The sequence below is a fragment of the Mustela lutreola genome, chromosome 16, assembly GCF_030435805.1.
Source record: "Mustela lutreola isolate mMusLut2 chromosome 16, mMusLut2.pri, whole genome shotgun sequence".
NCBI classification, from domain to species: domain Eukaryota; kingdom Metazoa; phylum Chordata; class Mammalia; order Carnivora; family Mustelidae; genus Mustela; species Mustela lutreola.
In genome coordinates this window covers 53,301,387-53,329,191 of record NC_081305.1, presented here as the reverse complement: position 1 = coordinate 53,329,191, position 27,805 = coordinate 53,301,387, and the positions used below count along the sequence as shown (strand labels likewise).

Sequence of the window (27,805 nt, the reverse complement as noted above, 5' to 3'; positions counted from 1 at the left end):
GGATAAAGAAAAGTGCCCCATGTTTCATTAGGGTGCCCTTTCACAATCCAGTTACATGTAATTAATTCTCACTGAACTCAGAGGTTCTCAAGGTAACTTGTGATAAGACTTCCTTCCTAGGCCTCAGTAAACACAGCTGAAGCATGGAGATGAGATGAAGGACAAGAGCCGGAAATCGGAATGGCCATGATCCCTAAAGTGATTGAAATTTTGCACCTGTGTCCGTGTGGCATTTTTCTGCAGGAGGTTTTTACCCATTGTAATTAGAAGATTAAGTTGGTCCTAGCCCAACAATAGTGAACATTACTGTGAGGAAAGAGGCAAGGCCTAGGCTCAGCCAGAGAATAAATTTACAGAGAGTAAATCTGAAGTCCTGTCATGTCAGTCACTGGCATTAAATTCTCCACTGGCTTTCCATCACCTTCATGAAAAAAATCCAGACTCCTGGATATGATAGTGGAAAGCAAGACAACAAAAGAAAAATAGGTAAATGGTAAAAAGTAGGCAAAAGACCACAATAGACATTTCTTTGGAAAAGATACACAGATGGATGGCCACTAAGCTCATGCAGACGTGCTCAGTGATCCTAATCATTAGGGAACTGCACATCAGAACCACAGAGTGATACTACTGCATACCCACTTGTGTGACTCTACTAAAAAAAAAAAAAAGTGTAGGCTCCGAAAAAAACTGAAAGACCCCTCTCCCCTTGCTAAAGGCTTGTTTAAGTAACCTGATGTCCCCACAGCACCCCCTCTCCCCTTGCTGAAGGCTTGATTGTCCCCATAGCCGGATGGCAACACATACCAGGATGTCTATTGTCTATGGTCAACCGGCCTGTCAAAAAGGGAAGACAAATGAGGAATAGAGTGTACCTGGGACTTTCCAGAGTGCTGAGGCAAGGCCTGCCAGAACGGCTGTGTCCTTGCCTTAAACCCAACGCCTGACTATGCTTGATTTAAATTAACCAATCAGATCCCTGTAACCATGCATCTGCTTCTGTAAGCTTGCTTCCCGCCACCCCAACCCTGCCCTATATAATCTGCTCCCCAACCTAGCCCGGCGCGCTCAGTCCACAAAGGCTGATGCGTCCGCATGCGCCTGTGTAACCAATAAACCTCTTGCAACTTGCATCCAGTGGAGGCTTGGTGTCTGCTTCTTGGGTGCGGATCGAGAGTCTTTCAGAACAAGCCCTGGAAAGAAGGTGGTGAAACTGAAAGTATTGTGCACTGCCCCAAGGACTGAAAACAGTGCATCCCCTATTTAAAAAAAAAAAAAAAAAAAAAAAAAAAAAAAAAAAAAAAAAAAGTTAGTGATTTCTTTATAAAAGTAAATATAAAATTATCAGATAATCCACAGATCCACTGGTGGGTACATACCCAGAGAAATTATAAACAGGAAAGCGATCAGGTATTTTTACATTTCCTGAGTCTGGTTAATTTACTTTATCTGTCTTTATCTGTCTGATCAGCAGCATGTTAAACTGGACACTCCTTTAAACATGTATTTTCATGGCTTTCAGGACATCTTGCTGTTGACAAATCTTATCTCTCATCTGTGTTTCAATTTTCTTCTCTCAACTCTATTCACTTTTCAGCTGATTCACTTCCTCTCCAATTCTTCCTCAGCTTCCTGCTCTCTGATTGGACGAGCACCCCACAAGACAGTCATGGACCTCTTCTCTATACCCAGTGACTTTCCATGTCACCATGTCTCGTGGCTTTAAATACCCAGGGGTGGGACGCCTGGGTGGCTCAGTTGGTCAAGCAAGCTGCCTTTGGCTCAGGTCATGAGAGGATCAATGACCTGATCCCCTCAGGTCAAGGGGATCAAATCCTTCTTTGGGCTCCTAGTTCAGCAGGGAGCCTGCTTCTCCCTCTGTGTGCTCTGCCTGGCACTCCCCCTGCTTGTGCACTCTCTCTGACAGATGAATGAATAAAATCTTAAACAAACAAACAAACCAGCAGTCTCCCAGATTCATACTCCATCTCAGACTTCTGCCCTAAATGTAGATTTTTTTCACTGCCTGTCTCCTTGACATCTCTGCTGAGACGTCTCCACCATACAGTGTCCAAACATGACCTCCTGAACTCCCCCAAATTGTGTTCCCTGCAGTCCTCCACCTCCCAGTTAAGAGCAGTGCCAACTCCCTGGATCTTAGGTGACCATATTGTTTTCAAAATACATAGCATATTATGCTTTTCGTGTGTGTTTTCTCTTAAAGAGTGAAAGGAAGAAAAAAAAAAAGCAAAAACCAAAGACTGTATGGGTGAGAGACTACATGGTTTCCAAAATTCACTTGAGATGAAGGAGAACAGTGTCTGAAGACGATGGCCAAACGTTCCTGATCTGCTTCTGTGACCTGAACCCCTGCTTGTCCCCTCCTTCCTCACTGGGATTGAGGCCCACAGATGTCCTGCTGTTTTGAGGGCCAGGGTCAGGACTGCCTCAGGGCTTTCCAAGGGTGGTCCCTCTGTCTAGAATTCTCTGACTCTTCAAATGCTGGGGTGGACTTCCTTCCCCAGGTGTTTGTTGCCATATCACCTTCTCTTGGGGCCATCTATGAAACTGCCGTGTCCCATTCCAGCCTCCCCCCACCTGCACTCTGGCCTGTTAGGCCTCTCTGCATGGATCTTGGCTACTTCCTCTTCCACTGTCTGGTTACCGGGGATGGTCCCAGAAGAGAGCAGAGCCACAGGTGGGTGGGCTGCTGGGCTGGTCTCTTCTGAGTCGTGTTCCACCCTGACTGCCCATGGGATTGCTGAGGCATTTTGTGGATTCCTCAAGGTCCCAGTCCCCAGGGATTTCTTGTGTAATGGGGCTCAGCCTCAGTGGTGTTGAAAGGGCCCCAGGTGATTCTGATCTATATCCAGCATTGAGCCCCAGGCCAGCTCCTCCATTGATAAGGACTGGAAGCAGCCCCTAATCTGGAGAGAGGTGAGGGGGCTGTTCTCTGCATAGGGTGTTATCAGGGCAGGTCTGTGACTTGAAGGGAGGCTCAGTGCAGCCCGGATCCCCTCTGCTGCAGCTCCTGTGTGCGCTTCACCAGGAGGGGAGCAGAGCAAGTTCTGCAGGAAGAGGTCAGAACACTCATGTACTGGTCTCCATGTAGCAGCTTACTGTCCCCGAATCCGCACTGTGGCCGTGGGCAGCAGAGGGCTGTGTCCCACATGGGGGGATCTTCCCGTGTGGGGGTGTGTGGCCCAGGCAGGTGAATGTTGACTCAGTTCTAAACAGCATACATTTGATGCTCAGGATTGACGTCTCAAGATCCATCTTGCCTGGGAGAGAAGCCCAGAAGAGGGAGAAGAAGAAAGCCCAGGAGTCAGGAATGACTCTTTCTCAGGTAAAGTCCTGTCTCGGTTCCTTGTTCTGTGCTCTGTGTCCTCACCTCCATGTGGCCAAGCTCGTCACACTTGGAAGGGTCCCTCATGCCAGGTTGGCTCATGCTCAGCCCAGGGCCTTCCCTCAGTCCCTCTGTCTGCTTGCAGATTCCAGCTCAGACACTTCGTGTATGTATTTAATGAAGATCAAAGTTAAATGTTATTTCAGAAAAAAATTTCTTGCAGGGCTGTTTTTGTAAGCAGGCTAAATAGCATTGACGATTTTATTTACATTTAATACAATTTATTTATATTTATTATACCTGAGATACTAAAATGCACATGAGTAAAAGCCGAGAGATAATGAAGATTTATTCTAAAAACAGATATATAGAGACTTCAACTTTGATTTCAGTTACTTTCAGTGTGTGTGTTTTCATGTGCACACATTTATGGGCAGGAGTCTGTAGTGTGTAAAAAAGTTGTCATGTCATAAATACCTTTTATTTTAACTTTGAAAGTATGTTTAAAATATTTTTCATGGCCTAAAATTTTTTCTACACCACTACACGAATAAGCTACAAGGAGTAAGAGCACTAACTGTATGTTTATGCATGTGTGTGTGCATGTTTCTATAGTAATCATTTATCCAGGCTTATGTTTCAGCCTTGAACTTGTTTCAGGTTTTCTCCATTAGCAAACCCTCTGTCAACAGATTTTTACTCTTGTATCCATTACTTTACTGTCTGGTTGTTACGGGGTCTATCCTAAAGTCTGACCAGTTGGTTGAGGTGGAGGCTATGCTGAGTATTACCTGTCTGACCAGAGGCACATTCCTTAGAGTGTAACAGAGTTGGGTCTTGTGTAAGAGGGAAACAAATACTAACTTAATGGGATACTATGTTTTTAAACACGTTAACACTTGTAAAGCATGAGGGTAATACTAACCATATGGGGAGTGTACAAAACTTTTAGTCGGTTCAGTTATCATCAGCTTTCCATTTTTCCAGTTTTCACCTTTCATTGACACTTCTGTGCATTTGGTCATCTGGGAAGACATTGTTCATGGCCGAGCTCATGCAGAAATTAGCTATCATACAGCGGTGTATACAACACAATATTTAGAACTTACATATAGTCTACCATTTGTTGAATTTTTTCACTTGTGTATTTTATCTGGCATAGTATTATAAAATTCGGTAGTTTAGCTGATGGAAATTCCCTGGTAGAAAAGTGTAACAAATCAATACTGGGAATATAGGACTTGCTCAAAATGATCTTTAATGTATTTATCTGGTTATTCAATTCTCACTGACTGCTCTGCCTCTTTCCTTCTCTGATTTTTGTGAAATAAAAATCCTTCTCTGATGGCCTCTTGGTGAAATATACTTTCACTTCAGGAACGGTTGACCTTCAGGGATGTGGCCATCGAGAGAATTCAATGTTTAATTGCTGTTTAATGGCTGAGAAACACTCCATTGTGGTTGTGTATGTATGTGTACACACACACACACACTCATCTCCTTTATCCATTCCTCTATCAACTGATACTTCACTGCTTCATAATTTGGTTATTATAAATAACGCTACAGTAAACATAGGGGTGCATATATCCTCTTGAATTAGTGTTTTTTATATTTTTTGGGTAAATACGAAGTAGTTCCATTACTGTTTGGAAGTTAGTTCTACTTTTACTTGAGGAACCTCCATACTGTCTTCCACAATGTCCACATCAGTTTGAATTCCCGCACACAGTGCAGGAGGATTCCTTTTTCTCCACATCCTTGCCAAGATTTGCTCCTTGTCAAAATGGTTTTTCAGGAACGCCACTTTCACCTTAATAGAATGTAACCACGTTAGCGTTCAACACAAAGGGCCCACAAAACTCCATCCTTTACCTCAAACTTTTGAAAACATCAACTTAAATGGGCAGGCAGCAATCCTGCTCCACAGGACGCGGCAGAAATTGGCAGGGATGAAAATTCCGAAACCACGTAGTGGGAGCAGAGGCAGAGAAAACCAGGCTCCATCCAGATCCCGCATGAGGTCCCGGTTGTTTTCCCAGGCTCCAGACCCTGGTCGTTTGGGCTCCCTGAACGCCGGAATCTCCCGGTCCACGCCCTAGCCAGGGCCCGCCGAACGGTAGTGGCCTCGACTCCGACCGCGCAGACACGGCGACCCTTCCCGCGCGCCCGTTGCCGGAAGCTCTATGCCGTTTCCGACCCATTCGGCCCTGCCCCCGCCCTGGACCCAAAGATCATATCCGTTTCCCTCTCATTGCCGGAAATGCTTCTCCGAAACTAAACCCCATCCCGCCCGCCGAATTCAGGACGAAGGCCCGGCCAGTACGGGCTTCCCTGGACAGCCGGAGGCGCCCCACTCAGGCCCTCCCGTAGGCGGTGAGCACCCCGGCCGGGCAGCCCTTCGCATCCGACTCATTACCGGAAGCGCCCCTCACAGTCTCGCCGGTGCGCCGGCGCGCACGCGCACCTGTTTGCCGACCCGGAAGCGGCTGACCGGAGAGAAGGTCAAATCGGCTCCTGAGGGCTTTTAACTTGCTCATTTCTGCGTCAGAACCTCAGTCCCCAGGCATACACCCCTGAGGTGTGGGGTGTCTACGCACATTCGAGTCCCTTCACCCGCGCCTCCCACCGCGGTAAGTAGCGTGTCGCGGAGACGCACAGAATCCAGAGGGCGGCGCTGCCGGCCCGTGGGGTCCCGGGGCCTTTCGGTTCCCATCGTCCGAGTCGGTCCCCGCCTGTCGCCCCCACCCGCCCGCCACCGCCTGCCGCAATGTCAGCGTGCTTCACGCCGTCCCGGGCACCGCTCGCACCCGCGCCGTGGGAGTCCAGGGAGATGGGCGTGTGCACCTCGCGCCGCAGCCTGGCCCGGCTCGGCCCACAGACGCGCGGAGTCTCTCCCTGGCCCTGGTTCCGCGCAGACCGCGCCGACCTCCTGAGAAGTCCCCATGCAACCCCGCGTGCAGTGAGGGGACCGAGGCCCAGGAAGGACACCTTCTTCAGTGCATGCTTTCAGGAGTGGGATTAGGACGGAAGATCGCGGGGAGTGACGGAGCAGGTCCCCTCCCTCACGCGAGGATGGAGGCCTTGTGGAGGCCGTGACTGCGGCAGATGAGGGATGGGGGCGGGAGTGGGGGAGCCGGAGAAAGAGAATGGCTAAGGAAAGAGCAGTGAGAGGGTCCGTAATAGACGGCGAGATGAGGAGGATGCGGGAGGGACTTGCAACGAGGCCCTAAGAGCGGAATGTGGAGGAAAGGGAGGCGCTCCGGAAGAAGGGGAGCCGAATAAGAGGGCCCTCGGTTAACAGAAGTGGGGTGACAAGGGCGACGCACTTCACGCAGACAGTGGGAAGGAGAAGGTGGTTTTGAGTAGACGAAGCTGGGACAGAGAGGCGGTAGGGATGACCGCCCAGAGAGAAACAGCAGTGCGAGAGCTTAGCCAGAGGGTTTGACAGGAAAGAGGGAATGGAACTGGGGAGCAGAGAGGACACGGGTGAGGGGAGAGAGAGGCCAACATCTATGGAGGTAGGGACAGTCCGAAAGGTTGGGATGAAAGAGTAAGGGAAGGTGAAGTAGGTTTCAAGAGTTTTCTGGAAGGTGTAGGTGCAGCGAAAGAGAGAAAAGGGGAGAAAACCGGGCGGAGCCAGGGGAATCACAGGAAAGGAGAAACAGTGGAGAGACTCAGGAAAGAGAAACACACGAACAGATTAATAGAAATCCTTGGGAGGGAGAAAGAAGGAGAACCGAGATCTGGATGAGTGGTGCTAAATGGGACATGGCTGATTCCCTTGTGTTACAATGACCTGTGTCTCCACAATGTACTTAATGTTAAATTTGCTTGTTTGAACAGGTGAGAAAGAATTACTGCTTATAAGGCTGGTGCATTTTATACTTATTAGCATCATGAGATAGTTTTAAAATATTAAGCATAGAATTACCATATAGTCCGCCAAACTTACTTCTGTGTATATACACAAAGAAGTTGAAAACGGGGACCAGAACAAGTGTTTGTACTCTGTGTTCATAGCATTACTTACAATAGTGAAAAGATGCATTGAACTCTTCTATGCAAAACACTGAAAACTTGTCTGTACTCTGCAGTCTTGCTTCCATTTGACACTTGACCTTAAAACAGACTTTCTCATCTACCATTCCATCCCCTTGTCAGAGGCAGTAATGACCTCCAATTTTCTAAATGTACTGGGTAATTGACTCTCTTCATCTGTTTGAAAGCAACAAGTTGAACAGTGACCACTCATTTTTCCTTTGAAGACCTTTTTTTCATGGCTTTCCAGACATTACAGAATTGACATATTTTATCTATTATCTGTGTGTGTGTTTTCAGTTTTCTTCTCTGCACTTGTTAACTTCAGTTTCCTCTGCTGATTTTTGCTCAATTCTCTGCTTTCTGATTGGAGGAGTACCCCATTGGCTAGTCTAGGACCTCTTCTTTTCTCTGTTTACACCCAGTGACTTTCCATGTCCCTGCATCTCAGGGTTTAAATACCCTGAGGTTTCCTAGGTTCACACACCATCTCAGACCTCCATTCCGAGTGCCAGAATGTATTGTTCAGCTATTTCCTCTGCATCTCTGCTGGGACATCTAACAGTCATCTCCACCTTACAGTTTCCAAACATGACTTCCTAAACTTCCCCAGTTGTGTTTCCTACAGTCCTCCACCTCCCAGTTAAGAGAAGTGCTGTCCTTCTGGGGTTTAGGTGACCATCCTGGCATGTTTTTAAAAGACTCAGCATATTCTTTGTATGTGTTGTCATTTATGATAGAATTAAAAACAAAACAAAACACAGTGATCTGGGTGAAAGACTACGTGTTTTCCAAAATTCACTTGAAATGAAGGAGAAGAGTGTTTGAAGACCACGCCAGACATTCCTAATCTACTTCTGTGACCTGATCCCCTGCTTATCCTCTCCTCCCACTAGGATTGAGGCCCACAGATTTCTTTGCTGTTCTCGGGACCAGGGTCATCATTGTCCTGCTGTTCTTGGGGCCAGGGTCAGGACTGCCTCAGGGCTTTCCAAGGGTGGTCCCTGTCTAGGATTCTCTGACTCTTCAAATGCTGGTGGTGGACTTCCTTCCCCAGGTGTTTGTTGCCATATCACCTTCTCGTGGGGCCATCTCTGACACTGCCGTGTCCCATTCCAGCCTCCCCCTACCTGCACTGGCCTGTTATGCCTCTCTGTGTGGATCTCGGCTACTTCCTCTTCTACCGTCTGGCTACGGGGGATGGTCCCACAAGAGAGCAGAGCCACAGGGGTGGGTAGGCTGCTGGGCTCTTCTGAGTCATGTTCCACCTTGACTGCCCATGGGATTGCTGAGGCATTTTGTGGATTCCTCATGGTCCCAGTCCCCAGGGATTTCTTGTGTAATGGGGCTCAGCCTCAGTGGTGTTGAAAGGGCCCCAGGTGATTCTGATCTATATCCAGCATTGAGCCCCAGGCCAGCTCCTCCATTGATAAGGACTGGAAGCAGCCCCTAATCTGGAGAGAGGTGAGGGGGCTGTTCTCTGCATAGGGTGTTATCAGGGCAGGTCTGTGACTTGAAGGGAGGCTCAGTGCAGCCCGGATCCCCTCTGCTGCAGCTCCTGTGTGCGCTTCACCAGGAGGGGAGCAGAGCAAGTTCTGCAGGAAGAGGTCAGAACACTCATGTACTGGTCTCCATGTAGCAGCTTACTGTCCCCGAATCCGCACTGTGGCCGTGGGCAGCAGAGGGCTGTGTCCCACATGGGGGGATCTTCCCGTGTGGGGGTGTGTGGCCCAGGCAGGTGAATGTTGACTCAGTTCTAAACAGCATACATTTGATGCTCAGGATTGACGTCTCAAGACCCATCTTGCCTGGGAGAGAAGCCCAGAAGAGGGAGAAGAAGAAAGCCCAGGAGTCAGGAATGACTCTTTCTCAGGTAAAGTCCTGTCTCGGTTCCTTGTTCTGTGCTCTGTGTCCTCACCTCCATGTGACCAAGCTCATCACACTTGGAAGGGTCCCTCGTGCCAGGTTGGCTCATGCTCAGCCCAGGGACTTCCATCAGTCCCTGTCTGCATGCAGATTCCAGCTGTTCTATTTCCCTATACGTATTTAACGGAGATCAAAAGTACTTGTTACTGTTTTTAAAAAAACCTTGCAGAGGTGCATGACTGGCTCAGTGGGAAGATCATTGGACCCTTGATTTAGAAGTTGTGAGTTTGAGCCCCATGTTGGGAGTAGAGATTACTTAAAAATATATATATATTCTTATAGGGTTGTTTTTGTAAGCAAACTGGATAGAATGACATTGATAATTTCATTTACATCTAAAACAGTTTGTGCATGTTTAGTGTTCCAGAAATACACATGAATAAAAAATGATAATGATGATTTATGCAAAAATAGATGTCATTTAGAGACTAGTATTTTGATTTCAGTTATTTTCAATGTGTGCGTTTTGTGTCCACACCTGTGTGTGAATACTAGCCCATGGTATGTAAAAAAGACATCATTTTATGTCTGACATGTTTTCCATGGCCTTAAATTTATTTCTACACCAACACGGACGTGAGATAATAGCTTTAAGAATACGGTGTGCTTGCATGTGTTATGTTCCAGCCTTGAACTTGTTTCAGATTTTCTCTATTAGCAAACCTTCTGTCAGTGGATTTTCCTGTCGTATGCATTACTTCATTCACTGCGTGGGATGGATATGTGTTCCATCCTGAAGCCTGACCTCTTGGTTCAAGTGCAGGCCCTGCTACTTACTATCTCTGTTTGACCAGAGTGTGTTCGTTAGAGTACTTGTGCCAGAGTTGGGTCCTATGTAAGATGGGGACAAATACTAATTTAACGGGATGCAGTGTCCTTATACAAGTTAACACTTATAAAGCATTAGAGTAATGCGTACCATACGGGAAGTGTTCAGAACTTCAGATGCTTTTATTGTTAATGAGATTCCCATTTTGCAGTTTCTACCTTTCACTGACACTACTGTAGACTTTGTGAACCCTGAACACTCTACTTAGGCTATTGCTCATTTAGAAATCAGCTGTCATTTTGTGTGTAGTACATACTATCTAGAACTTGCATATAATTTACCATTTGTTGATGTGTTTGCATTTGTGTGTTTTATCTGGCACAATATTCTAAAATCCTCAGTTTAGCTGAAGGAAATCCTATGATGGGAAAGTGTAACAAATCAAAATCAGGGATATATGACTTGCTTAAAATGATCTTTTGTGGACCTATTGAAGCAGTCATTTTTCAATTAGCAATAATCGCGCCTCAAATAAACCTCATTGGCCATGATACTGCCACTGCGCAAAGCTTGAAGCAGTCATCTCTAATGGACCCTTATACCTCTCTCCTCCCCTCATTTTTATGAAATAAGTAGTTTCCTAATGGCCTCTTGGTGAAATGTGCTTTTATTTCAGGAACGGTTGACCTTCAGGGATGTGGCCATCGAATTCTCTCGGGAGGAGTGGGAGTGCCTGGACCCTGCCCAGAGGGCCTTGTACAGGGATGTGATGGTGGAGAACTACAGGAACCTGGTCTCCCTGAGTAAGGATAGTTTCCCTCTGGAGGTTGGGAACTGCCCTAGTATATCTTTGTGTTTCTCTTGGAAGTTTCTTGGGCGCCCTTTCCCTACTTGCCTGAGATTGAAGCCCTGCTGATTCAGAATTGAAAAGCTTCACAGTGTGGTGTCTGGATTTTACACCCAGATGATCGTGCAGGTTTGTGGTGGTGCTAGAACTGGAGGAAGAACAAGACCTTACGTCAGAAATTTTTAAAAACTATCACATTGCCTGGTTTTACATCTGTAATCTTGATTTGGTCATTCAGGGAAGAGAGCTGGATATTTGCATGTCAAACATTTAAGCATTAGGAAGAGGTGTGTCCGTAAACAAAGTTGTGAAATGTTTTTCTAGACCTGCCTATAATGAACGTCCTTGGTCCCAGCTGACAAAGGGCTAGGAAAATCCCAGGATATCATCTCCCAGTTTTTGTGTCAGCAGGAATCTCTTTCTGAGCTGAAAGTTACCTCCCTGTGTAGCAGGGGAGAGCCCTGGAATGCCAGGAGTGGGGCAAAACTAGCCCCAAAACCCAGGCAAGAGGGAAGAAGTCAGCGATGTGAACACAAGTAAGGGGCAGATGCAGAGAGGAGGTGACTTCCAGAAATGTCATTTGGGACATTGTCCCCACGTGGGAGAGGGGGTGGGAAAGGAGAATTGATTTCTCTTGGGCTCTCAAAGGAGCTTGTTCTCCCTCTCTTCTTGTCCTCTTCTTCATATGTGTATGTTTCCACTGTTGATGGTTCTGCTGCTCTGGTCAGCGACAAGGGCAGAGTCTTTAATATGACCCAGACATGCTATTCTCTGTCTTTTAGAGCCCTTTACTGGTTCAACCCTGGGGAGCACAGGAAGGGCTCTTTGTAAGGGGCTTTCTTCCTTCCTTAGCCTCTCCTTCCCTGCTCAGTCCACACAGATCTGATGTAGGGCTTTCCCCGCCGCCCGCCCCCCCGCCCCGGTCCTGACTGCAGGCCCTGTCTGGCTTGCATCTCGTTTCATGTGCTGAGTGACCCGTCACGGTGGGAACGTCGGCTGCTCTTTTGCCTGTGGGACTCCAGGCAGAAGCATGGGCTGTCCAAAGCCCTCTGGCTGTTCGTGCCTCCACCATATCCTCCGTATCCTCCTTTCCACTTTTGCCCTGCAGGGGCATGTGTACTGGGAGTAGATGGGGTGTTTTAGCATTGCTGTTCGGCAGTGCTCTGTAGAGAGAGGGCAGGGAAAACCTTTGATTCCCAGTCCTTCAAGGGGACTGTATCTCAGGCTCTGGGCCCTCAGCCTGGAATCTGTAAGCAGACACCAGGTCGTGTTTGAGCATTCCACAAAATCACCCCGCTTCCTTAATTTCCTGCCTTTTGTGTGTCTTGCTCATGCAGCATCTCCTTAGTCTTGGAGTGTGGGAAGCCCTTGACTGTGGCTGATTTCCTGGTCTCCTACGTTTGTTTGGTTTTGCCTCTGAAATTTTCTTGGTTTTGAAATACAGTTCCTCGGCGTCTGGAATTTTATCCTCATTTTCTGCTGTGATAACCCAGCCTTCAGGTGCCGGACAACTTGTGAGCTCTCCCATGAGGAGTTTTACTGGGTGAACGAACATTCTGGATGGAGAACACTTATTTACAGTTCTGATGGATATGAAGGAGTGGGCTTTGTCCAAAAACCTATATGACCTCTGGAATTTGGTGAAAATATAATCATAGTTATCCTTCCTATATCTGTTTTGCTTGAGTTAGTACCTGCTTGATGACAAAGAGCCTTTTTCATTTGAATGAATTTGGGTTTTTAAAATTGGGCATATTGGATATCTTGAGACTATGCTCTTGTTATGAAGTGTCTCTGTTCACCTCAGAAATACAAAGAAATTCATTCATTGTTCGTTTTATAAGGTATTTTGGTTTTTCTGTAGTATATCCTAAATTTTCTAAATGTAACTTGTTAGGTTTCACATGAATTTTGTAGAGGTGTTTTAAAGTCAGTTCAGATGCTTCATGTTAAATCATTTCTGTGTCTGTATTCACCAGGTAACTCTTAGGTACACTGAACTAATACCTAAAATTCTAAGTTTATTTTATAGAAACATATGGATCTTACATTTCATGTACTTTTTCATCACTATGACTTTTGACAGAGTTTTCCACCAAATTTGTAAAATTCTGGAAAACCTTTTATTTGTAACCCATGAAGGCTGTTACATTCTAGAGTGTTCTGTAATTTTCTGGGTATCACTGTTTCTTATGGTGATCACCTCTGCACATGCATCTTCTGGCACTGGCAAATAGACTTTCTGTCCTCAAATGCTACTGATAATGCTGCCTTAGAAGTTATTCCTTGCTCTCAGTCATATGACCCTTAAGGTTATATATAGTCTTCCGATAATCTCTGTGAAGTCAGGATTCATTAATTCTGGGCAACTGGACATTAATTTTTATTCATTCATGATAACTGTATGTTTATAACTACATATGGCAGTAACGCCTGTCACCTCATGTCTGTTTCATGTGTGAAACTATGTTGAGAGATGCAGTGATAGAATTTCAGGTAATTAGAGGAAGCCAGTCTAAGAGAAACTGTTATTTCCAGATAGCTTCAAAATTTTTAACATATTAACATCAGAATATGTCAATTTTTTAATACCACTTCTGTCTACTTGAACCACTTCTGTCTAATTGTACAACATTCCCATCACTCCAGATTACTGTCCTTTACCCATTCATCAGTTTCTCCACATCCCCATCCCCTGGAAACCACCAGGCTGTGTTTGTCTCTGATTATCTATTTTATAGAATACCATGTTTTTTCTACTTTGATAAAAATGGTTTTTGTCTATGTGGAATCTCTAGACCACTTTGGTCAATATTACCATTTTTAAAAATATGAAATTTTCCAATGCATTGTATGCTATGTCTTTTCCATTTATGTAAACATGTTTACTTTCTCTCAGCAGTGTTCTACAATTCTTAGCCTTACAGGTCTTTCACACCCCTGGTTAAATTGATTTTATGGCATTTTATTCTTTGAATGGTTCATTCTACATGGAATCGTTTCTATAACTCCCTTTTCAGGAAGTTCATTATAGTACATAAAGCACAGCTGAGTATCCTGTAACTTTTCTGACATCACTGTAACATTAAAAGGTTGTATGTGTTTGTGTGTTTATGTCTTTCAGGGGATAGTTCAGGGAATTCTGTATTATGGAGATCTATGATGTCTTCACATGGAGATAATTTTCTTTTTGCTCTCCAATATCTGTACTTTTTTCCCTCCTTTTTCTTGTTTTATTGCTCTGGTTAGAATTTGCAGAATAATGTTAGATAGCATCAGTGAAAATGGATATCCATGTCTTATTTCTTTTCTAAGGGGGAAATTTTTACTGTTTCATCTAGGACATTAGCTATAGGTTTTCATAAATAATCTTCAAGAGGTTGAGTAAAGTCCTTTCTCTTCTGAATCTGCTGAGTGTTTTTCTCATAAGAATTTTAGAATTTTTCAAATATTCTGCATACAATGAGATCATTGTGTAGGGTTTTTTTTTTTTTTTTTCTGTTTGTCTTACCATTAATAGATACTATGTTTATTGATGTTATATGTTGAACCTTCCACTGTTGAATTCTTGGAACAAGTCCCTCTTATTTATGTTGTGTAATATTTTTTCTTTCTTTCTTTTTTTTTTTTTAAGATTTTATGTATTTATTTGAGAGAGACAGAGAGCAGGAGGTGGGTGGAGGGAGAGCAAAGGAAAAAGGAGAAGCAGATTCCCGGCTAAGCAGGGAGCCCAACATGGGGCTCTGTCACAGAACCTCAAGACCTCTACCCAAGCCAAAGGCAGACACTCACCCCCCTGAGCCACCTACGTGCCTCTTTTTTTTTTTTTTTTTTTTTTAAGATTTTATTTATTTATTTATTTGAGAGAGAGACAGTGAGAGAGAGCATGAGTGAGGAGAAGGTCAGAGGGAGAAGCAGACTCCCCATGGAGCTGGAAGCCCCATGTGGGACTCGATCCCGGGACTCCAGGATCATGACCTGAGCCGAAGGCAGTCGTCCAACCAACTGAGCCACCCAGGCGTCCCCCTAGGTGCCTCTTTGTTGTGTAATTTTAATAATACTTTCTATTCAGTTGGCTGGTGTTTTGTTGAAGACTTTTACATCTGTATTAATAAGGGGGATACTATTTTGAAGTTTTCTTGTGATGTCTTCGGGTTGGTATCGGAATAATGTTGGCCTCGGAGGCACCAAGGGGGCGTAGTCAGTTAAGGTTCCAACTCTGTTTCAGCTCAGGTCCTGATCTCAGGATCATGAGATAAGCACCATGTTGGACTCACATTCAGTATGGAGTCTGCTTAACATTCTCTGTGCCTTGGACGCCTGGGTAGCTCAGTCATTAAGTGTCTGCCTTCAGCTCAGGTCAGGATTCCAGGGTCCTAGGATCGAGTCCCACATTGGATTCCCTGCTCAGCGGGGAGCCTGCTTCTCCCTCTCCCACTGCCCCCACCTTATGTTCCCTCTCTTACTGTCTCTGTCTGTAAACTAAATAAATAAAATCTTAAGAAAGAAAAAAAAAAAAAGTTTCTCTGTGCCTCTCCCTCTACTCTTTCCCTTTACGACTTACTCACTCCGTCTCTCTTTAAATAATCCTTGGGGTATAAAGATTAAAGTTGGCCTCTGAGAGTAAATTAAGACATGTTCTATCTTTCATTTCTTTTATTTTTTTTTAATTTTATTTATTTATTTGAAAGAGATCACAATAGGCAGAGAGGCAATCAGAGAGAGAAGGGAAGCAGGCTCCCCACTGATCAGGGAGCCTGCCACGGGGCTTGATCCCGGGCCCTTGAGACCACAACCTGAGCAGAGAGAGGCTTAACCCACTGAGCCACCAAGGCACCTCTATATCTTTCATTTCTTTCTTTCTTTCTTTTTTTTTTTTAAGATTTTATTTATTTATTTGACATACAGAGATGGTAAGTAGGCAGAGAGGCAGGCAGAGAGAAGCAAGCTCCCTGCTAAGCAGAGAGCCTGATGCGGCGGCTCCATCCCAGGACCCTGAGATCAGAGCTAAAGGCAGAGGCTTAATGCACTGAGCCACCCAGGCACCCCTATATCTTTCATTTCTTACAGTGCTGTTCTATTTACATGAAACTTCCTCACCCTTTGTTTCTCTTGGAAGCCTTAATTTCTCCCTTATTTTCAAAGGACAGTGTTCTATGGGGATAGAGTTGATTAACAGTTTTTTGTGGTTTTTTGGTGGTTGTTGTTGTTTTCCTTTGTCAACACTTTAAGTATCTTATCCCATTGTCTCTGGACTTCATGGTTTGGCTGAAAAGTCAGCTCTGAAAGCTATGGTGTGTCCTATTATACGTGATGCTTCTCCCTTCTTGGTGTCAACATTCTCTCTTGATATCTTTCTCTTCCATGTATTGATCATAATTTGTTGCATGTGCATCTTGGATTTTTTTCTTAAATTGGATGTTCAGTGAGTTCTTAGATTTGTAGAGTCTTGTCTTAACATTTAAGAAATTGTCTACCATATTTCTTCCAATATTCCTTCTGCCTCCTTCTCTCCTTTCTTTTTGGGGTTCCCGTGGTTCATGTGTTGGCTCACATGGTGTTCTCTTCCAGGACTGTTAGACTCTGTTCATTTACACTTGGTCTTTTCCTTTGTGCTCTTCAGATATGGTAATTTCAACTGACTTCCTTACCAGTTTGCTGAGTCTTACTCCACCTTATTAGACCTGATATTGAACCTTTCTGTGAGATTTTTCAAGTCAGCTATTTTACATTTCAGCTTCAGAGTGTGGTTAGGTTCTTTTTCCACTTTCTATCTCTTTCTTGATATTCTCTATTTATACAGCATTTTCCTGATTGCTTTTCAGTTCTTTGTCGGTCATTCCTTTTAGCTTTTTAAATAGTTGATTTAAAGCATGTGTTTAGTAAGTCCAAAACTTGGGCTTCCTTAGGGCCAGGTTTTGTTACTTATTTAATATTTCTTTTTCTGTATGGGTCCTGCTTTATTGTTGTGTTGGCTCCTGTGTACCTTCTTGTTAAAAATGGGACATTTTGAATATGTTGAAACTTTGGAAATCATAATATTCTCCCTTCCAAGGATTTTTTTTTTTTAATGTCTCTTGTGATTGTTGTTATAAATTTTGTGTGGTGTATTTTCTTTGTTATGTGTAGCCATTGATGCGTTTGGTTCACTTCTCGGTCAGCTAGAGATTCAGCAGACTTCTTAGACTGCTGGAACCAAACACAAAACATACCAACTTTCCACCTTTGTGTGTGTGTATGTGTGTTGGGGAGTGCATGAAGCACACAGGGTAGACGTTTAAGAGAACAGCGCCCTGTCCTTCACTTCTGCTTGCTCAGAATCTGCTGGATAGCAGGAGGTATAGTCTTGGGGTCTTCTCAGGTCTTTTTTCATGCGTCTGGTCCTGGGCATGCCTGAAACCATTTTGGGTCCCTGGAATATGTGGGGGATTTTCAAAGCCTAATTTCCCAGTGTACCTTGCTCCCTTGTGTTTTCCTTGGGGTTTCACTTGCCCATTGTTTGCCCCAGTTGTTATCCCTGCCCTAGGTGGCAGTGGCTACTAGACTTAACCTTTAAATGTTTGTGACAGGGCCCCTGTGCCTCAATTGTTAAGCTTCTGCCTTAGGCTCAGATCATGATCCCAGGGTCTTGGGATCCAGTCCCTCATCGGGTCCCTGCTTGGTGGGAAGCCTGCTTCTCCCTCTTCCACTCCCCCCGCTTGTGTTCCCTCTCTCACCGTGTCTCTCTGTCAAATAAATATGTGAAGTCTTTGAATGAAGGAATGTGTGTTTGTATGTGTGTGTGTTTGTGACAAAGGCCCCTGGTTATCACCTCCACCTAGGTAGAGATCTGAGGTAGGCCAAAGAAAGGCAAGCATTTTGAGCCAGTCCTTCAGGGAGCCAGCAGACAGATTAAAGAAGCAAATAACCAGTCACAGTTCTTTGAAGATCCCATCTCTTCCCTGTGTATGGGAAGCCTGTACCCCTTGCAGACTCCTATCTTCAAGGCCACTTTCTAACTGAGGTGCAGGGCACAGATTCAGGGCAAGTTGAAACACCTACCTTTTTCTTGATGAAGAGTGTACCTTGTTGCTGGAATCCTGTGTTTAATTTCCAGGGTTTTTACAGAGTTCATTTGGACCGTTTTTGGTAGTTCATCTCCTGCAGTATTCTCCTGGTGTTCCCTTCTTTGCGATTTTGACATCACAGTTCCCTGTTGTTAATCTCTATGATATTACATATTTGTCAGATAGTACATATTTGTCAGAACTATGTTTCAAAATAGGTGATTTCAACATATTTTCCATTTATGATGTCATGTGCTTCTCCTGAAATTCAGCCCATTTTTCTCTTTTGGGTAAACCCTTTAGAATTCTGAAGTCTGTATACATTGTGTAATTTTTATAAATGAACATACTTACTAATTACTTCTGGATTCACTTGGGGTTATTAACATGTTTATCATTTTTTAACATGATTAACATGTAATTTCTACATGTATTATGGTATATAACCATGTTTCACTGATTATTATATTGCAGTATGCCTGTTTGGTGTGGTTATATTTTTGGAAGAAGTATTCAGGATATTTTATTATCTTTGAATGTTATTTTAATATTGTAGACAATAAGTATTAAGGAATTTGCCCTTTTTAAAAAGATTTTATTTATTTGAGAGAAAAAGAGTTTGCAGAGTGCGTGAGAGAGAGAGAGCACATAAGCAGAGGGAGAAGCAGGCTCTCTGCTAAGCAGGGAACCCAATTCAGGGCTTGATCCTAGGACCCTGGGAACATGACCTGAGCCAAAGGCAGCCACTTAACTGACTGAGCCACTCAGGTGCCCCTCAAGAATTGACTTTAAATTTTTTTTTTTTTTTTCAAGTATGATTCACTTCTAACCCTCCTGTGAGGTTTTTAGGCTTTGGGATGGCTATGGAAAATTCCTGTATTTCAGGGCACTGGAACTTATTTTTTTTTTTTTAAGATTTTATTTATTTGTCAGAGAGAGTGAGCGAGAGCGAGCACAGGCGGACAGAGTGGAAGGCAGAGTCAGAAGGAGAAGCAGGCTCCCTGCGGAGCAAGGAGCTCAATGTGGGACTCGATCCCAGGACGCTGGGATCATGACCTGAGCCGAAGGCAGCTGCTTAACCAACTGAGCCACCCAGGTGTCCCAAGGGCACTGGAACTTTTGATCACAGAGCATTTAAATAGGCTTCCCTGAAAATGATTTGAACTATGTTGTAATCACTCTTTCATTACTGAGAAATCTTGTGGGTTTTTTTTTGTGTTTCTAAACATTTGCACACCATGGTTGAGAAGCTTGATAACTCTGGTAATTACGAATTCTGCTTTTGGTGTAATACTTTTTTGTGTGTGATTTTATTTGTTTATTTGAGAGAGAGGGAGAGGGAAAAGCAGGCCCCCGCAGTGAGCAGGGAGCCTGACTCAGGGCTCGATCCCAGGATGCTGGGATTATAACCTGAGTTGAAGGCAGACACCTAACCGACTGAGCTACCTCGTGCCCAGTGTAATACCTTTTCTTATAAAATATCTGTCTTCGTACTCTAGTTAATATGAAGCCTATCACTATTTATATATTACAGATATCTCTACTAGATGTATGAACAAAGAATTACCACCAAAAGACAACATTAATAATGGAGAATTATTCCAAACCTTGATTTTGAAAAGACGCATAAGTCATGACTTTGACTTCGGTTTGAGGGTTCAGCAAGATGGGAACAAATTTGAGACTCAGTGGCTATGTGAAGAAAAAAATTGCAAAGGAATGACTACATCCCATTATAAAAATCTCACTTGTAGAGAAGACCAACAACATCACAAGTTCTGTAATGATTTTCCTGTAAAGCATAGTGTTTCTGTAAGAAATAGTAAATCTCAATACTACAAACATGATACGTCGAATAACGCACTGAAAAACAAGGCAGGCTCTTCAGGAAATAAGTATAGGAACTGTTTGGACAATAGGCTTGGTTTAAGCTTTCATTCACATCTGGCTGAACTGCAGAGATTTGAAACCCAAGAGGAAATTCATGAAAGTAACCAAGTTGAGAAGTCTACCAAAAAGTCCTCAGTTTCACCCCTTCCAAAAATTCCTTCTAGTGTCAAAACCAACATTTCTAACAAGTATGGGAAGGTTCTTACACATTCTTCATTACAGACACAACATCAGAAAACACCCAAAAGAGAAAAACCTTACAAATGTAAAGAATGTGGGAAGACTTTTAGCCATTGTTCAACCTTAGCTACTCATCAAAGAATTCATTCTGAGCAGAAACCTTACAAATGTAATGATTGTGGCAAAGTCTTTAACAGGTTCTCAAACCTCACAAGGCATCAGAGAATCCATACTGGAGAGAAACCATATAAATGTAACGTATGTGGTAAGGATTTTATGATACGTTCACACCTTTGGGGACATGAGCGAATTCATACAGGAGAGAAGCCTTACAAATGTGATGAGTGTGGAAAAGCCTTTTCTGAGTGTTCAAATCTTGTTCAACATAAAAGAATCCATTCTGGAGAGAAACCTTACAAATGTAATCAGTGTGGTAAGGAATTTATCACCCGTTCACATCTTTGGGGTCATGAGAGAACTCATACTGGAGAGAAACCTTATAAATGTAATGAGTGTGGAAAGGCCTTCTCTGGAAGTTCAAATCTTACTCAACATAAGAGAATTCATGCTGGAGAGAAACCATATAAATGTAACGTGTGTGACAAGGCCTTTAGTCAGAATTCAAGCCTTACAGTTCATCAGAGAATTCATACTGGGGAGAAACCTTACACATGTCGTGAATGTGGTAAAGCCTTCAAGCAATACTCAAGCCTGAGTAGACACCAGAATATACACAGAATGAAGATATAGATGTAGAGCCTGTAGTAAGGCTTTTATTAAATGATCTCATATTTGGAGTCATAAGGGAATGCATATTGCAAAGAAACTTTACAAAAGAATGGCATGGCCTTCGTGCCATGATTTGACCTCAGGAATCACCAAAGAGTTCATGTTGGAGAAAACCCTAGAAATACAACTTGTGGTGAATTGCTTAAGTAAGTTGTACAATGTACTGTACTTGAGAGAATTCTTACTAGTGAGAACTAAGTCTAGTTCTTGAAGATTAATCAAATCACATGTCAAACTCTGCAGGAAAATTAGAAGTCAAAGTGATTTAAAATTCCTAAGACAATGGGTATCAAAGGAGCAGGGGCATCTATGGAAATGCCCACTTAATCATCAGTTTATATAGTCATTTTACTCATTTAGATGTTGTGATGAGGCTTACTTTATTATTGAATTTGGATCTGTGGTAGAAAATCTATTAATGATGTTATGTCTTCATCATAGACCTTCCATGTGTTGCCACAATGGAACTTCTTGTTTTGGTCCTAATGTGAATGATGGTTTATTTTTAATTTTCAAGTCATTTGTTCCTTGCTGGTATGTAGGAAGATAGTTAACTTTTGTACTGTGATCTTGTACCCCACAGCCTTGGTGTTATTGCACATTAGTATTTTATCTACCATACTTTTGTGCATCGTATGAGGTGGCTTGGAAGTTCTGGTGACAGGTGCCACTCTATCTTGTTTCTGGCATCAAGACACAGGACTCTCTGTTACCATACTAATACCGATTGAATCTTGCAGTCATTTAAGTCCAGCTTGGTTATGGTGCAGGTTCTGGATGTATTGTGTTGGCAATCAGAGTATCCAGTTTGTTAAGGTCTCAGAAGCTTTATGCGTTATTGGTATTGGCATATAAAAGAAATCTTTGCACATAAATGGAAACTGGTCATAGCCAAAATTATAAACATACCAGTAATCTAAAACATGAGTACAAGTTATGAAAACACCTAAGTGTAGATCTAGATTATTATTATTATTTTTTTTTTTTTTAGATCTAGGTTATTGTAAGAACATAGCCTTCCAGCTTTTTCGGTATATCATAATGGTTTAATCATGTGCTTTGTTACCTCCCCAGTAAGTTTAAGTCCCCATACTGCTGCTAAACAAGGAGTGAAGTTAGTGAAATCACTCAACCCTGTGTGCCTAAGGTCTCCTCCTTAGAATGAAAGTGGTAGTAGTCCCATCCCTGATTTTTGATGAATGAAGACTTTAAGTGCCTTGACAGCAGAGATTCTTACATTGTGAGTGTTTTTTAGAATTCCCCATTCAACTCTCAGAAGGCTCTTAATGAAGCTAAAATTAAATATTTTTTTCTTAAAGATTTTATTTATTTGCAAAAGAGAAAGAGAGCGAGCATGAAGAGGGGGAGGAGCAGAGGGAGAGGAAGAAGCAGACTCCCTGCTGGCCAGGGAGCCTGATGTGGGGCTCAATTCTGGGACTCCAGGATCATAACCTTAGCTGAAGGCAGATGCTTAACCCACTGAACCACCCAGGTGCCCCTAGAGCAAATGTGTTTTAATGGGAAGTAAGCATAAGTGAAGAATACTAGTTTTCTTTTCTTTTTAAAAAAGATTTTATTTATTTATTTGACAGAGATTAGAAGTAGGCAGAGAGAGAGAAAGGGAAGCAGGCTCCCTGCTGAGCAGAGAGCCCGAATGTGGGGCTCGATCCCAGGACTCTGGGGTCATGACCTGAGCTAAAGGCAGAGGCTTTAACCCACTGAGCCACCCAGGTGCCCCAAGAATACTAGTTTCCAGTTGAAATGGTAAGTGTAGGTGAAACTTAGGTTCCCATGCAGGATCCCCCAAAGGAAGAGCATCATTCATTGCATCAGATGACCTCCAGATTTTTGATGGGAGGAGTCATCTTCATATCACAGATGCTGATTACAATCCTGGGGAGTTTCTTTCTTCTTTCTTTACCTGTGTATCTTCCTTTTTCTCATATGTGAAGGTTGAGGTCTACAGATCTGAGTGTCAAGCACCTGTTTGTAGCCAACTTCTTAGTCATCATCTTCACAAGAATCTCCAGCACCGTGACAGCTTTTGGGTAGGAATATTTTCTCCCTGATCTTGGATGTAAATTTGTTTACTGGGTTACAGCGTGATATACTGTGCTATATTATGTAAGTATCTGAAGAATCTGGATGAAGGGGTGAAGTTTATAAGGACTTTTTCATATGGTATTTGCACATTTTGTGTATCTAATTTCTTCAAAATAAAAAGTACAGAAAGGCAGCATGATATGCTGTGGCTTTTAGAAATTTCAGGTGCAGCTGTATGTTCATATGGGAATAAGGGACATTATAGGTACATCCAAAAATCATTCTTAAAACTTGTCACCACCTTGGTAATTTTCCAGAACACTGGAAATGACGTGTGCTTCCACCCCACATAATGTGCGGCTTACTCTGCTTCTTAGAACTGAATCAGAAACACAGGAGTAGAACCACAGGATTGGATGTTTCAAGTGTCTGCTTTATTATGCATTGGTGGATTACTTTGTTCTGGAACCACCTCTAATCCTGCATGAAGTGGGCAGATGGTCAGAGGAAAGGGGAAGACGATTCCAGAAGCACCATCGAAATTCTCTTAATGTCTGAATGAAAAGCTTCCATCTTTCCCTTCAGAATAGGGTCAGAAACTCCTCATTCTGGACAAAGTTCTCAAGACACGAGAGAAGAGCAGAGGTACCCGAGGAGAGGTCCTGCCTTAAGGAGGGAAGCTATCCTCACACAAGACAACCAGTTTTCTTTAGGTTTAATATCCTGACTGTACATGTAAGGTCTGTGAGCAGGGTCTATGCAGTCCCTGTGATTCTAAGAGAATACTGTGTATTATTGGTGAATGTCACAGTCCCTGAAATGAAATACACGCACCCAGACATGCATTTCTTAAAGTGGCAGTGGGAAGATTATTTTGTTTTCACACAGTATGAGCTAAGAATAGAAGTATAAGAGTGGGTTCTGGCGCCGTGTGATAATAGTGGGTTCTGGCACCGTGTGAGGATTATTACTTGGGTTTGGTGGCGGAACTTCTGGGTCCTGACTTTGAAGAAGTTTGACCTTTGCCAGTCTCAGATTGCTCCTTTGGGGCGGTGCCTTCCATGCAAGGCTTGGTTGCACATCGTGTGGGACCTTTCTGTGAAATGTGGTTGAGGGAGGGCATTGCGCATGCATGTGTCTTCCTGTCCTAGTCACAGGTCATGTGATTTAGTATCCTAATTCTGGTGCTTCTCAGTTTCATCTTGTGAACATACCACCCCAAAAGCTATTCTCAGCCTCCTGCATCATCGCTGTGCATTCTGCCTTCACCCTGGTAACCTTGTCTCCTGTTGTCGTAACCTGGAGGGTTTGCCTGAAGAGAAAAGTGAAGTAACATGGCACCTGCTGTTTCTTAGACGCAGCTGATTAATCTCTTTTTTCCTGTATCCCTTTTCCTCACATGACTGATGCAGTCCCAGGACAGCAGTAGAGCCTAGTGTTGCCATGGGATACAGAATTCAGAGGAAATGTAAGAAGAAAGCAAGCTTTAGGATAGAGAATAAAAGGATTTTTTGAACAGATGAGGGCCTCCCAAACATGACAGCCTTCTGTCAGTCAAACAGAAGACCCACAATGGTATGATGCAGTGGTAGTTATAAAACAGGTTTGGTGTACCTGGCTGGCTCGATAGAGCACGTGAGTCTTGATCTTGGGTTGTGAGTTTGAGCCCCACATTGACTGTAGAGTTTACTTATATAAAAAAAAAAAAAAAAGTTAAAAAAAAATTCTAGGCTTGGTCAACAGCCTGATTATAGTCCGTTTCTTCAGTGAACAGGCGTTCGCCCACTATGGCTCCTGAATGAATGAATGCAGATAGTTATGTCAGTGCCAGTGACTTGTTTCTGCATATTGCACAAAGATTAGTGCCCTTAATCTCAGTCTGTAGTTTTTCAAGTGGCAGGTCAGGTAACTCCAACATGGGCAGTAGCCCAAGATCCTGGATTCTGACCACTGAGTAAAACAACCATATCCACTCTCATTTCTGCATGTCCGACATAGAGGCTAAACATCCAGCCCAGCGAATCCGTGAGGTTTCAGCTTTGGTGAGCCATCAGTGGACCAGTGTCAGACAATGAGGGGAACCTGGGATCACTGAGGTCCTCGTGGTACCAGGAGCTTTGCATCAGGCCATAGATATGACTCATTCCTGTAGAGCTGAGATGTTGTTGATGTCAGTCAGGATTCATTCTTGAGTATACTTTCTCTGTTTGACCAGCAGGTCTTTTAGGACCTCTCTGCCTTGTTGGTTTTAGCGTTCAAGTTGCCTCATCAACATGGGAATGTTACACCAGATAGTCACAAGTCCTGAATGGGTCATGCTTCACTTTTGACAAATGTTCAGTAGTAAGCTAGTGGCTGCTTTCCAAAAGCAATTTATCTGTGTTATGTGAAACCTGAGTCCAGGGGTGCCCTGGTGGCTCAGTCAATTAAACATCTGCCTTTGGCTCAGGTCATGATCTCAGGGTCCTGGGATCAAGCCCCGCATTGCATTGGATTCCCTGCTCAGCAGGAGTCTGCTTCTCCCTCTCCCTTTGCTCCTCCCCACCCTCTGCTTTGCTTTATCTTTCTCTCTTTCTCTCTCTCAAATAAATCTTTAAAAAACAAAACAAACAAACAAAAAAACCAAACCCGAGTCGAAACCCCAATGGAGTCTTCCAGGGGAGACTTCCAGCCTTTGTCAGAGACTCCAAATGGTGGAATCTGACACAGTTTTGCATTTTCTCTGACATTCCAGAAGTCTATTACGTCTTTACTGCTAGAATGAGCATTGTACATTGCCTACATAATTCCAATAAACTGTAATTGGAAAAGGATTTTGAATTTGTCACATTTTATCAGCCTTACCTACTGTCAGAGAAGGAATGTCCTATACAGGACTATTGAGACTAATGTCTCTAAGTTTCCAACAAACAATTCACCCACTCAGTGAAACCCTCGCAGCAGAGGGTTGAGACAAATGTGCTATATTCTCACCCACACACTGATGACAAATGTCTGGGGAGTTTTCTTCACTAACACTGTTCTACCTTGAGCCCACCTTGAAGAATGTGCATAAATAAGGAATCTCATACAAATGGTGATGGTTGTGAGAACTGGTAAAATATTTTAAAAAGTATTGGAAGTATGAATGAACGCTGAACAGATGTAAGCCTATGACCGTGAAATTTACCATTCGATATGTAACCAACATAAATTTGTGCATGTGTCACCAAAGCACAAATTCTAGCATTTACATAACAGAGCTATTCATAATAGCCCCAAACTGAGAAACACCCACATGTGCATCAGGAGTGAAAGGTCAAAGTAATTGTTAGATAATTTACACAAAGAAAGTCTATTAAATGTTGAGTCCACACAATGGAACTAATGTTAGTAAATGACCTATAACATACGTTAATGAGTTCATGAAATCATTTGGAATGTGAAGTCAAATATTCTATTCTGTATGGGTCCATTTCTATAAAGTGCCAAAGAGGCACTTTGAAAAGTGATCTGTGCTGTAAAATGTTACATTATTTACTGTGGTGTGTGGTAATTGGAAGGCTTAACAAAGAGGTTTTTTGGACTGAAAATCTGCTTTTTTAAAAACTGCAAAATAGATACAGAGATGTGTTCACTTCATGCTGTTTTACTGTCTTTGTAATTAAGACCTATACGTGTATCTTGAAAAATTGTTTTTAAATACCTATCACCAATTTTTAAAAATTCAGCTAAAGGTAAATAGAGTGCTGTTTTCATGTCCTTTTGTTATTGTAAAGACATTAAATAGTACTGTAATTTGTTTTTAAAAGATGTGCTCTGATTCCTAGGTGAAACATGAAGATATTGAGTGTAAAACCTCCTAAATAAAGGTAAAGTAGAGAATTATTGAAAATTTACAGAGAAGATAGAAAGATAAGAAAATAGACCGTGGGTAATGCAGAACATGCTATTGCGTGTTGGTAAATCTAATCCCAATTTATCACTATTACATTGAACATACATTGGTAATTGCTCGTTACAATCTAACATTGTTTGACTCTATTCAGTGAATTTTTTTCATAAGTTAAAACATTAGGATTAAAGTAAAATAATGAAATATAATCTGACATTTTAACCTAGTAAATTGCCAACGGGACTGTATAATAGAGTTTAATGTAGGTTGTCCTTATAGTCATTGTAAGTGGTATTGTTTGTATATTTATTAATATGCAGTTTTCCAGTACTATAATTGAAAAACAGTCTAACAACTAACCACACATATACATGCACGGACATTCGTACAAGTGTGTGTGTGTATTACATCTTGATTTGTGGTCTAATGTGTGGCAAATATTTGAGTGTCTCTTATCATCTTAAAAATGGTGTTGCTCTATTTTTGTGCCACAGGGCTCAGTATAACAAGATTCATTATGTCAAGCTAACTCTCTTCAAATTATTGAATACTTAATATTTTACTACAGTTTCATTAGGTAAATACAGAGATAGCTATATTGTCATTTTTTCCCATACTTGAGTAACAACTGTTTTGTCCTTGTGGAAATCCTCCTGCCACAAACTGCACATAAACAGGATTCTTTGACTTTCCCTCTACATGACTCTTCCTAAGCTGCTACAGGTTTAGTCAAAAACTCCACTTACCTCCTCATAATGGACATGAGTGCCTCCAGGTCTCTTTCTTTCCAACATGAGAATTGTCATCTTCATGTGATACAGAAAAGTCTCTAGAGTTGGCAAAACCCATGCCACCTTATCGTAGACCTTTTGCCTTTTTGTTTCTCACTCACCTGATGTCTTTTAAACAATTGGCCATACATCTTTGTGCTTTCATTTTTCCCACTACAGTTTAATCTAGATATTTTTATAGGGAAAAAAAAATGTGCTTCCCTCTCTCCATATAATTATCCTTCCAACAACCATCATCTCTATAAAGTTGTAATGTACTAATT

At 42.8% G+C, this 27,805-nt stretch overlaps 1 protein-coding gene and 1 pseudogene across 1 annotated transcript; one reads left to right on the top strand and one right to left on the bottom strand.

The window, feature by feature from the left end:
• The first annotated feature begins 5,607 nt into the window (after positions 1–5,607).
• On the top strand, positions 5,608–23,076 carry LOC131817383 (zinc finger protein 677-like). The gene is made up of 4 exons (XM_059150670.1): positions 5,608–5,979; positions 9,170–9,260; positions 10,759–10,885; positions 19,510–23,076. Exons 2-4 carry the CDS (start codon positions 9,246–9,248, stop codon positions 20,793–20,795), a joined length of 1,428 nt encoding a protein of 475 aa, XP_059006653.1. The 5' UTR covers positions 5,608–5,979; positions 9,170–9,245; the 3' UTR covers positions 20,796–23,076.
• LOC131819061 (U4 spliceosomal RNA) lies at positions 10,523–10,653 on the bottom strand (annotated as a pseudogene).
• Positions 23,077–27,805: the final 4,729 nt, after the last annotated feature.